Source organism: Lathyrus oleraceus, chromosome 2, assembly GCF_024323335.1.
Source record: "Lathyrus oleraceus cultivar Zhongwan6 chromosome 2, CAAS_Psat_ZW6_1.0, whole genome shotgun sequence".
NCBI lineage: Eukaryota > Viridiplantae > Streptophyta > Magnoliopsida > Fabales > Fabaceae > Lathyrus > Lathyrus oleraceus.
The window spans coordinates 478717250-478730175 of NC_066580.1; the positions used below are offsets into that span (position 1 = coordinate 478717250).

At 34.4% G+C, this 12926-nt stretch overlaps 2 protein-coding genes across 2 annotated transcripts; one reads left to right on the forward strand and one right to left on the reverse strand.

Moving 5' to 3' along the window:
- Positions 1 to 3394: 3394 nt before the first annotated feature.
- Positions 3395 to 5327, forward strand: LOC127120602 (uncharacterized). The gene is made up of 2 exons (XM_051051084.1): positions 3395 to 3622; positions 3938 to 5327. Exon 2 carries the CDS (start codon positions 3955 to 3957, stop codon positions 5035 to 5037), a length of 1083 nt encoding a protein of 360 aa, XP_050907041.1. The 5' UTR covers positions 3395 to 3622; positions 3938 to 3954; the 3' UTR covers positions 5038 to 5327.
- A 390-nt stretch (positions 5328 to 5717) lies between these two features.
- LOC127120603 (probable aquaporin TIP2-2) lies at positions 5718 to 7046 on the reverse strand. Its single transcript, XM_051051085.1, has 3 exons — positions 6770 to 7046; positions 6368 to 6615; positions 5718 to 6281 (listed from the first exon to the last, which is right to left on the reverse strand). Exons 1-3 carry the CDS (start codon positions 6894 to 6896, stop codon positions 5907 to 5909), a joined length of 750 nt encoding a protein of 249 aa, XP_050907042.1. The 5' UTR covers positions 6897 to 7046; the 3' UTR covers positions 5718 to 5906.
- Between the last annotated feature and the right edge of the window lie 5880 nt (positions 7047 to 12926).

Sequence of the window (12926 nt, forward strand, 5' to 3'; positions counted from 1 at the left end):
CGATCTTTTCATTGATTGAATAAAATAACATGTATGCTCCAGTTTTGTGATATCCTACCAGAATCATAGGTTCACTTTTATCAGTAAGCTTCATTCTTCTTGCATCAGGAACATGCTTGTAGCAAATAGAGCCAAACACCTTCAGATGACTCATTGATGGTCGTTTGCTACTCCACACTTCTTTAAAACCATTCTTCTTCTTCTTCTTCTTAGTAGGGCACTTGTTCAGAATATAAACATTAGCGGTGATTATTTCACCCCATAAGGATTTTGGAAAAATCATTTGCTTCAACATGCATCTCGCCATATCCAATATGGTCTTGTTTCTTATTTCTGCTATTCCATTATGTTGATTCGTGTAAGGAGCAGTTACCTAATGATCGATACCATGTTCTACACATAACTCTTCAAACATCTTGGATGTGTATTCGCCACCTCTATCTGTTAGCAAAACTTTTATATTCTTTTCACTCTAGTTTTCGACAAGCATCTTGAATCTCTTAAAGATTTCAAATACTTTGTCTTTGCATTTAATCACATAGATCCAAAGATTTAGACTATACTCATCGACAAATGAGACAAAATACTTATTTTCCTCAATGGTATGATGTTCAAACGATCCACACACAAATGAATGTACTACTTCTAGTATGCAAAAGGACCTCATTTGCATAGTTGAAATGAAAGACTTTCTGGGCTGCTTCCCTAATAAGCAACCTTCATAGATTTTGTCGGGCATCTCAAGACTTGATATACCAGTTACCATATCTTAAGTAACCAGTTGATTGAGTGGCCTAAAATTCAAGTGGTCAAACCTCAAATGCCACAACCAAATATACTCATGGTTGACAACAATTTTGAGGCATTGTACCTCAGTCAAACTGATCATGCTTTTTAATATCCTATTCTTTGACATAGGAGATTTTAAGACAAAACTATTCTGGATTTTGAACAGTTCCAAGGCTCCATCTTTCATAACCATTCTGAAACCTTTTTCGACCAGTTGTCTAACACTTAGCAGGTTGCACTTTATTCCAAGTACATAAAATACATATTTGATCATAGCTTTTGGCCCATTGCTCCTTTGAATAACTATGTTGCCAGTACATTCCTGTTGTAATGAGCTATTACCTGCCAGTTTGACCTTGCTCTTCTTCGACTCGTCAAAATATGCCAACCACACTTTTCTAACAGTCATATGATTCGAGTAACCTGTATCGAGGAACCAGATTTTGGAGTCGACATGGTCATCTGTAACTGCAACCATAACCAATATATATTCAGAATCATCTGAATCTTGGCGTGCCAGGTTTGCTCATTCCTCCTTGCCTTTTGTCGCTCCCTTGTCTTTCCTACACCAACTATTCTTGGCCAACTGACCCCACTTTTCACAGTTATAGCATTGCACACCTTTTTTCTCTTCTTTGTTTTTCTGATAGGGGTTTCCTTCTCCTTTTTTTAAGAGTTCAACCAAGACTTCTTACTTTAAGTCTTGTCTCTTTTGCCCTTGAACTTGTTAGAACCACTGTTTTTCTTCCATGTCTGAGCTTGTAGTGTTTGGATCAAATCTTGAACACCTTTCCTTTCGATAATCCTCATCTCACGTGTCTCCAACGAACCAACCAGATCTTCCAGTTTCATGGTTTCAAGATTGTTGGATTCTTGAATAACTATGATAACATGATCAAAGTGAGAGGTTAACATACATATTACCTTATAAACTATCATCTTATCAATTAGAGTTTCACCATAACTTTTTATAAGATGGACAAGATTTTGCACCTTTAAGACATAACCTGCAATCTTTTCTTCTTCTCTCATCTGCAGTAATTCATATTACCTTCGCAACCTCTGCAACTTGACGAATTCAACTTTCTCACCTCATTCATAATACTTGACAAGAATATCCCATGCCTCATTCGTCGATTCAGCATGAGAAATCTGATCAAAGTTTGCCACATCTATTACATATTGAATATAATATGCAACATTGCATATTTCTTTTTCGCATCCTTGTGAATGACTATTTAAGCATCAATTGCATTGTCAACAAGTTCAAGGATTCCATTGTTGGCTACTTATAGCGTTTCATGAAACTGAATAAAGACTTCATCTATTTACTCCATTGGTTCCAATTTTTGCCATCAAGAATTGTAAGAGAATTCAGAATTACATTGGTATCATTCATCTCTGCAACAACTGTGATTCACGATCCCTGGAAACACGATCATCAACATGAAGTTCTTGAAAACATGATCAAGAATACGAAACAGAAGCTCTGGATACCAATTTGTTAGTGCGTGAGACACTTTAAGTGAGAGAATGAAAATTAATTGATGAATGATTATTATTGAAAGCTATTATAACTGAATTACAGTTAGATGTATATATACAACTATGTTACTTGTATCCTAAGTAACTAATATAACAAACAATAACCATAACTAACTTGGGCTTGGACTAAAACTTGGATTATATCACAACAAATATTATTTAGACTCTAATCAGTATTCATAGTGTTATTCATTTCAAAGAATCATTTTATTTGGACTAATGTGGTTAGTTGAATATGTGAGGTTTTTTCACTAGTAATATTAAAGAGTGAGTGAATACTAATTTGCGTTTGAATTTTGGTATTAATGGAGATCCGTCATGGATGAAATGTTGGGCAACCTCTTGTCATGTATTTTGTATGTAGAGGAATAAAAAACAACATGTTGAGAATTTTTTTAGACATAGAATTTTGTGGCGGCATGTTACTAAAGTTGCTCATGAGTATTTTTTTAGCTGCGGAGCTGTATGGTAGTAAGATGGAGACTCAATAGGCTAAGCAAAATAAGACGGACTTCTCCTCCTTCGTGTCGGTGAGATTGAAAACAAATGAAGCTAGTAAGAATAGACTGATAGCTGAATCTGGAGGTCTTTTAAGAGGTTGTACGAGTGAGTGACTAGAATAATTAAAATTAGGAAAAAAGTTTGGGTTTTGAGCTATTGAGCTTCATATAAATTTCAAAGTGGTTGTTCAAAATATTTTAAATTCTGGACAGGGTAGTATGATTGCAATGTGATTGATACAACAAATTCAAAAATTGCTAAAACTGGATCGAAAGCGCGAATTTGTCATATTTATTATGAGTCGAATACTTGTCAATGTGCCCTTGCCAACACATGTGATTTATGTCCTAATTTGATGTTTTATGAGCAAGTTCCTACTCAAATTTCTCTCCTTTATTAATTAATTGTGTTAGAGACTCTACCCTTAAATTGATTGTTATGTAATCTTTTTTCTTTTGGAATTCGCCCATCTCTTAAAGAAAACGAAGACGGAACTTAAAAAAAAGGGATAAACATGATCTAAAATAGCTAAAAGAAGCAAGGAGTACTAAATTGTTAAATTAAGAAAGTATCGGGCCAAAGTTATAATTAAGCAAAACAAATTCTACGAAATAAACAGAAGCCCTATTTGTCTCTCCTCACTATCGATTAACCATTCCGCAGACACGCAAGCCCTAGCTTGCTACCGTTTACATTCCACTCACACCGACCGTCGACTCCAACCCGCCGTCGTCCAACGCCGCTTTTGTCATCGTCACTTCACCTCCTCAGCCTCTTTTTCCCGGAGGTAGGGTTTCGGAGTTCCACTCTTATCAGCTTCTTTGTTTTTATATTTTTCAACAACCGCTTAGGGTTTTTGTATTTTTTGGACCAAATTGAATTGATTCTCGCAAATTTTCTCAGCATTCTAATTGTTTACTCAACATATTATTAGTTATTACGAAGAAATAATTCATCGATGGTGCAAAGTTTGATTATATCCTTTTCAGTTTAACCTAGCATATACAAAATTTGAAAATCAGATATATATGTATGATGTTTCATTCTGCTTATTTATATTTTAGTTCTTAGAAAAATGATTTACTATCTCACGCTGTTACAGGGAGAGATTTTGGAGTGATGAGGATCAGGAAGAAGCAAAAGGATGTTGTTGCAGAGGTTGTTGATGCTGGTCAAGATTTGGAGTCTGTGATTCATGAGCACGCTAATTTTTTTGACAAATTGATTGAGCTCATTCCGGCTAAGTTTTATCTACCAACTGATGGTGATGAGAAGCCATGGTTTCAGGGTCTCAATAAGAAGAAGAAAGCGCAGGCTAAGAAAAAAACTAAAGAAAACATTAAGAAGTCTCGGAGGCAACGTTTGGATCCTGATAAGCCTTCTGCGAGCACTCTTGAACTTCTCAAGCAAAGTTTAGGGAAGCAAAGTTTGGGAAAAGAAAAGGTGAATGATGGTAATAAGGATAAGGATGTGGTTAAGCCTTTTGTTTCGGGGATGGAAGGAGATGATCGGTCTGTGACATATGAAGAGCTTCGCCAAAGGCTTCATCGCAAGCTTGAAGGGTTTCAGTCAAGTCGTAACTGTGCTGATCCAGAAAAGGCTGCCAAGAAGAGGGAAGAGAGAGATGCTAGGCGAGGATATCATTATGATGGGAAGAAACGTAAGAGGGATGATGAGACTGAGGAAAGTAAGCCTGTGGTTGATGAGACAGAAGAGAAGGTGAAGAAGGATGCTGCAGAGGCTTCAAAGGAGCTTGTGTTTGGCAAGGTTAAACTTCAGGATGACGAAATGCTGGTGGCGAAGAAGAGAAGAGTTTCAAAGCACAAGGAACTTGAAAGGGCTAAAAAGTTGGAGGAAGTGAAGAAGAATGATCCTGAGAAGGGTGAAGCAATTGCTAAAAAGGAATCATGGAAAACAGCGATGAATAGAGCTTCAGGAGTTAAGGTCCACGATGATCCCAAGCTGATAAAAAAGAGCATACAGAAGGGGAAGAAGAAACACGAGAAAAATGCAGGGAAATGGGAAGAAAGAGTTCAATCAAGGGATCAGTTGAAGGCAGAGAAACAACAGAAAAGGTCGGCTAATATAGCTGAGAGGATTAATGATAAGAAAAAGAGGAAGATTGCTAAGAGAGAGAAAAAGCTATTACGGCCTGGCTTTGAAGGTCGCAGGGAAGGTTTTATTAATGATGCTTCCGGCTAACACTGCTGCGAAAATTATTGATTTGTGCCTCTTTGCAATGTTATCAGAGGCAACCAAACATCTATCAACTTCAATGTGGGTTGATTTGTTGTGGCTCATCTGTGCATTGTTATCCTAGGCAACCAAACATCCATGGGGTTTTAGAAGATTTCTTTACATTGAAAAATTGTTGTTTAGTGTTATTAACCCCCATGGTATATTTTGGGAATTATGCATCCTTTTTTGACTTTTCGTTATCACTGGAATGCAAGAATTTTGTTGAATGATAGTTAATCACATGTTTGTTTACAGATTTGTATGTCCATTGGATTAGGTTATTTGGATTGTTTTTTTTACTAGATATGGTTCATTTTTCCACCGAGCAAAGGTTGCAGTTATTTCAGTAAGAATTATTATTGCATTTCTTCACAGCTGATTTTGAATGTGCTGTAGTGGTTAACTGTTACTTCACTAAATAATGTTCCTGTTTCTTAATTCCACTTTGAAACCCTTAGTCTAGGTCGTTTTAAGTTTGGAGCAATCTAAAATTGATTTGGGATGTGTTAATTTGATTTTAACATGTTTATTTGCTCTAGAATTGATATTAATTTGAAGTACAGTTTTTATGCATATAGGCGATAGTGATTACTAATACAGAGTAATAACTTTAGTTTGTAGTTGTGGTTGAAAATGTAACATTATTTCATATCAAAACAAAGAAACCTTCAATCATTCCTTAATAATTTACAAATTTATTACAGGCAGTGGATAGAGAATAAACATTACAATTTTCAATTTTGAAAGAAAAAAAAAAACCCTAAGGTTCAAGACATCATGCAAACAATGAACAAAGTTTCATCTTGAAAGGACCCACAACAACAAAAGTTCATTTAAGGGTATGTTTCAGTTGCTGGTGCTGGAGCATATGAACCAATGAAGATGTCACCGTAAATCAACCCAGCCAAGCCTCCTCCTATCAATGGTCCAACCCAATAGATCCAGTTATCAGCAAAGTTTCCACTAACCACAGCTGGACCGAATGAGCGAGCCGGGTTCATTGAACCGCCACTGAATGGACCGGCCACCAAGATGTTGGCACCCACAACAAACCCAATAGCAATGGGTGCAATGGTTCCCAATGAACCCTTTTTGGGGTCAACTGCTGTGGCATAAACAGTGTAAACCAACCCAAATGTAATAATAACCTCAAACACTAATCCTGCAAGAGGGTTCAATCCAGCAGCAACTCCATGTGTTGGAACACTCTGCAAATACATATCCAACATAATATTAGTATACGAATTATCGTGTATGACTATAATGAGTGGCAAAATTCTAATTTTTAATATACCTTTCCGGTGACGAAGCTGAGGAGGAGAGATGCAAGGATTGCGCCGAGTAATTGGGCAATCCAATAGAAGAGACCAGTTAGGATGGTGATGTTGCCTCCAATAGCTAATCCGAAAGTGACAGCAGGGTTCAAATGTCCACCTGAGATGTTGGCTGCTATGGACACACCAACAAATAGTGCAAATGCATGAGCCACAGCTACTGCCACTAGACCAGCTGGATCCAAAGCTGCATCTGATGTTAGGTCATCTGCATAATACAAAATAAAATCTTATTAGGCGCATTCGTGACAAAAACGCACACGTGTCTCGCATGTTATTGACATGACATGAACGAGGCTGGTCAGTTATAATTCGTGTATTGCATCAAATCATTTAACTAGTCAGACTTGATCATTACTTACTGTAAGCAATGGCTGATCCAACTCCAGCAAACACGAAAATCAAAGTGGCATGAAATTCTGATAGATAGGCCTTAAGTGAGGCAATGCTAAAAGAGTCATCAAAGGTACCAAGAGTTATCTTCACCATTTTGGCAATTCACTTGAAAACAAGAGCTAACTAATCAACCAAAGACTAAGATGTTTTTTTGAACCTATTTAATCGATCAATATTAATTGATGATGCATTGCATAAGAAATATTTGCAATGGTATATATATGAAGAGTTTACAATATTAAAATGAGTATGATTGTGAAAAGTAGGGCTATTATTCATTATTCTATGTTGTCCTTGCACCGTCCATGAACCACATGAGTTGTTAGATAATGCTTGATTAAAATGCTAGGACCTAACTAACCACTCTAATCCTTTTCTTCATTTCAAAAGTTGTACTATTATTATACATATTTTATTCATTATGAGTATAATGACAACTAATTAAACTAGTAATCAATCGAAAAAGAAATTTGGGGTGTTTGAAAAATAGTGTGTGGATAAGCATGCAATAATCGAATATTCTCGTTAATCAGCATTTTTAAATTTGCAAATAACAATATAGTTTTCTAAATCAAAATAGATTAATCAATGAACTTGTCCACCTTTTTTTTATTTTTAAAAACTCTTATTAAAATTAATAAAAGTTGTACATGTTGTCTTGAAGAGACTATTATTGCATCAAGACAAACATAAAGTTTTTAATATTATGGATGTATTAAGTTTGATAAATTGTTTGCCATTATTTGATTTGAGGTCTAAATTATGATTCCACAATTTGAAAAACTAAATTGTTGCAATTTCAGCAAACTAAAGGCTAGTTTAATCACATAACTCCCTCCATTTTATCATACATGTTTTATTTATAATATTTAAATGTCTCAAAATAATTTCAAATTTCAAATATTAATTAAGTATTAGTTATTAGTTACTATTTATTGTGTTTCAAAATAATAAATAATGTTTTAATAAAAAATATTATATTAATAATATTAACATAATTTTTGTTTGAAATAATAAATTAGTGACTAAATTTCATCTATTAAAAATAAATAAATAGGATGTCACGGATTTCCACGTCCTTTCAATTGTAAGTTCATGTACATAAAGATGAAAGTAAATAAGTCGAACAAATTAATACACACATACAATCTAGTCCATACAAATTCAGACTATACTAAAATTTTATTTATTTTCTTTAAATAAAAAAAACTTAGATTTATTTATAAATCTTTTAGTTAAAAATACTAGATTACTTACCATAAAAAAGATTTTTTTAACCTATCAAATGATCTATTTAAAATAATTTTAATTTTATTATTATTATTATATTATATTTTGTAATTTGAGTTAAAATATAAAAAAAAAATTATTTTAAAATATTTATAAAAATATATTAAAAAATCTTATAAATAATGTTATAGTAAATTGTTTTCATAAATTCACGAGTAAGTTAATGCATATAAATATTTAATTTTATTAATTTTTTAATTCATTAATATATTTAAATATTAGCTGAACTTATTTAATCTAAAAAATAAATTTATAATAAAATGCATATTAGACTTTAAATATTTTAGCACATCTAACTCAAACTTGACAAATTCTAAGTAGAATATTCTCATCTTACAAATCAACACAATTACTATACCACTTAAATATGATACTTTTATGATTAAAGAAATCAAAGTAAACTCATTATCATTAGAAAAAATATGTGTCGTCATTTTTGAGGTAGCTAAAAGAACAAAATGATACTTAAATTAAATGACGATGATAATGATGATAAGTGTGACAATAAATAGGGCTATGGGGCGTTATATTTTCGACTATGACAATGAGAGATGAACAGGTCTTCTTATCATCTTCATGGTACATAATCTCCAATGATTGTCAATCGACTATTATATACACTCAACGTTCATAAATTGACAATTGATAATTGAGTTTCCTCTCTTTCTACTTTTGAATGAGGAGGCCAACATTAAAAGACATTAGAATATTTGTAAGGATAATGCTCCATTTCACCATCATCTTTTATTATTGAAACTGATCATGAGTGGTTGGGCGGCTTAGACCTTAGTATGTGGAATAGCTCAACTTTGCTCACCAAATTGTATTATTCATAGTTTAAGGTATACTGCATACAAACTAAATTATTGGAATTAGTTAATGAGTTCCAATTAAAAACTCAGGAGTATTGTTGAGGAGAATAAAATTCAAATAATATATATATATATATATATATATATATATATATAATATATATATATATATATATATATATATATATATATATATATATATATATATATATATATATATATATATATATATATATATATATATATATATATATATATATATATATATATATATATATATATATATATATAATTTAAATTTAGATAGATGCAAAAATTGACATAGAAGGAGAAATAACTTATCAACTAACATTTAAAACTATTAGTATGTAACCGTTTGTTTATGTTGTAAGTTACTTACTTGCAACACAATTAAACTCTCACTTAACATGCATTACAATGTCAGTGCTCTTCCTAATTCAAATCAACTAGCCTTCTCATTCCCATAAATTTTTTGAGACTTTTAAACCTTAATTTTAAAGGTGAGAAAAACACAGGAAAAAGGGTTTGAATTGTGTTGACTTTTTCTTACTTTTAAAAATATAAAGTCTGATTCTAAATACAAGGTTGTAGAATATGTTTCAGTCAGAGGTAGACAATAGATATAATAAGCAAGAAAGAAGAATAACACACATAGTTATCATGGTTCCTCTCACAACTTGAGAGTAATCCAATCCCCTTATACTTACAACAGATTTTCACTATAATCACACAAGATTACAATTTACTCAAGCACACTGTTCGCTGTGAATTTTGGCGAACAACCTCTGGTTTACCAAAACTTGTAGAATTGGGTTACTTGCAGGATCAACCACACAAATCCTAGGACATGTGCAAATCTAAATAACTTCGTAAATCTCTAGAACGGCGTTTGTACCTTTCATTTTGCTTATAAAGTTCTTATGTCGAAAGGTGTTGATTAAAAACGTTCAAATAGATGTAAATTTGACAAGATAAGATAAATGGCAGAAAATAACTGACGAAACATAAAGTGTCGAAAGACGAAATGCAGAACAGTAATTGACTAGTAGAAGTAAATAGAAATTGATAAAGAACTTTAAACTTTATAAATAAACTTTGAAAGAATTGGTGTTTGTTTACACATACATGTTCCAAATATGACTCTTTTCTCTCACACGGGTACTTTGAGTATTTTCAGGAATTTCGTACACATAAATTTTCACACACTTTTTCTGATAACAACTATCCTATTTATATACAAACAAAATAACTGCTACTAACGAACAAATCCAAAAACCGTGACACTTGGCTTTCTTCCTTTCGCCAGATGCTTCCACGCGTCTCCTGCCAAACGTCACAACTCTTTTGAATTTGAATTTATACTTCACGTCGAAATGACGTCGTTCTCCAGACTCTGTCGAATTGTTGAAATATTATAGCATCATCCGTGTTTGTCAAAGACGTCTTGCTATCTGCAACTATCCTGTCGAAATGTCGAACCATCACTTTTGTCGAAGTGGCGAACAACTCTTATGGCGTCATTCGTCGAAGGAACCATTTTGCATACTAATCTTATGGCGTCGAAAACGCATGTATACAAATTGTCCCCTAGCAAAGATGTTTCGACTGTTTTTTGGAGAAACAATCATTTGTTGTCAACCAGTGTTTTGATGCCATGTCATTTAATCTTATTAATTCCAAATCTTTCCAGTCTCAAGTTCCAATACAGATTTCATCATTACACTTTCTCCAAGACGTCACGTCTAGCCCACGTTCAGAGTCTACTTCCATCATTTCCTCACATCATGGTTTCTTTTCAACTTCCACCTTTTCAACATCACCACGAAAATCGGCCACGTGTCCCACTATCATCATTACCATTCTGAAGCGTCTTCATCTTCCTCCTATAAATACCCATAAACCTGTTTCCTCTGAAAACTTTTTAAACGCTTCAGCTTACTTTTCTTCATACCCATTTCTTAAAACTTCATATTTTCTGAGAAAAATCCTTCGCTCTTCCTAACAATGGCTCCTAACAAACCTTCAAGCAGCAAACATTCCAAGAAGAAACAAAATCTAGCTTTCCCCCTGTACATGATTTGAAGGTACCAATGACCATTGGAAATCAACAGTATGTTCATGAACCTCCAAATGAGAAAGAAAAAGAATGCATCTATAAATCCCAGGTATTAATTCCTGTTCTTATTTCTGGAAACTGTCACGCTATGTTAGGTTCTCTTCCAAACCCAAAAATTAAACCAGATCGCTTAAGAGAATTTTTTCCATCTTATTTCCATACAAAACCCATAGGCGCTGGAGTGAAACCTCAGCCTAAAGAGAAAATTGTAGAACAAAATGACCCATCGAGTTCGACGGATACTGGAGAGTTGCACTTAGCCTATTTGAATTACCCCAGGATATTTAGAACTTGCCCCTGGTCGAAAGACCCCTCTGACTACTTATCTTGGCTAGATAAAATCGAAAAGGTTAAAGGGGATTTTTGGAAAGAAGTAGGCATTTTCGACCTTATTCAATTGTCGAGAGTAGGACCCAATATATGTCCAAATATGCTTTTGGCTTCTCTCTACTTCTGGGATAGTACCTACAACACCTTTCACCTCCCTTGTGGGATGGTTACGCCCACTCTTTTCGACGCAACAGCCATTGTTGGCCTTCACCCCAACAGTATAGATTTCGACCCTACTGTCTTAAATGAAGATACCATCGCTTTCGAGACTAGCCTCGCCCCATACTCCTTATTTATGTCCTATTATCATGACAAGAGCACTACTGAAGTTTCAGATGTCGAACAGATAGCTTTTCTAACTCTATGGCTATCCAAATATGTGTTTTGCTCTCGTTCCCTCCAGGTTGCTAAGAGATTCATCACCATAGTCAATCAGCTTCATGCAGGCACAAAACTATGCTTGAGCGAAATGATTTTGGCGAACCTTTATGAATCTCTGAGTGAGAGCGTACATCTTCTAAAAAACGCCAAAACCCAAGGTAAAATCAACTTATCAGGACCTTTCTGGCTCTTGCAATTATGGCTCAATGCCATATTTGAAGCCAATCTTCCTGTAGCACCGGAAGTAGATGAAGAAGAAGTAAAAAATAGGACTGTCGAATGACCAAGGTTGGTGCTAATAACGCCAACTGATGAAGGGATTAGCCTTCGACAAGCTTTCAAAAGCTATGTCATGATGTTTGCCAAGAGGTATCAGTTTACTTCGACCATGGCACCTTTTGCTGATAGAAAAATTTGACCTAAATGGTTTACCCAACAACTACCTTTGGAAATGAAGAAGGATGAAAATATATTTCTGAATGTTTGGGAATCATTCTTAACTCCTAGGCTCATTTTTTCTTACCGTAACGCCACTAAAACCCAAATTGCTTTGATAGTTTATCAACCCAACCTTGTTTCCAGACAGTTTGGCCTGATCCAGATAAAACCTCGACCTATATTCCCCAAGAAAGGATCCATCATCTTTTACAACTCCCTTCATACTGAAGGTGAGGGCAAAGAACTGTCGAAGAAACTGACTGATGACTCTCTCGACATCTGACCAGTGATCTTTCGACCATCGTTCCTCTGTACTCCTGAGTTCGATGAATGGTGGAAAGATTATTATTCCAACAGATTTTTCGACGTAGCTGCCTTTGCTACACATTTAACAAATGCCTTCGCTTTTGTGCAGGATCGGACGAAAAAAGGTATTCAAAGATACATTAGAGAGATACAGAAATTTCAAAAATATTTCGAAACTGTGTATAGACCTGATGATCTTAGTCGAACCATACACGAAGCAGCAGCAGAATTAAAACGTAAATTGACGGAGAAATTTGAAAAATTGTCATTGCCTTCAAATCTTCGACCAGAGGCGCGCTATGACCTGGCTTTCAGTTGTCATCCACCAAAATTTCCTCCTTTGCCAACTGCTGAATTTGGCGTGGCATTTCGCCCTCCATTTCCAGATTGGTTCGTTTGTGGGAATTTTATGAAAATTCTTCGTCAACA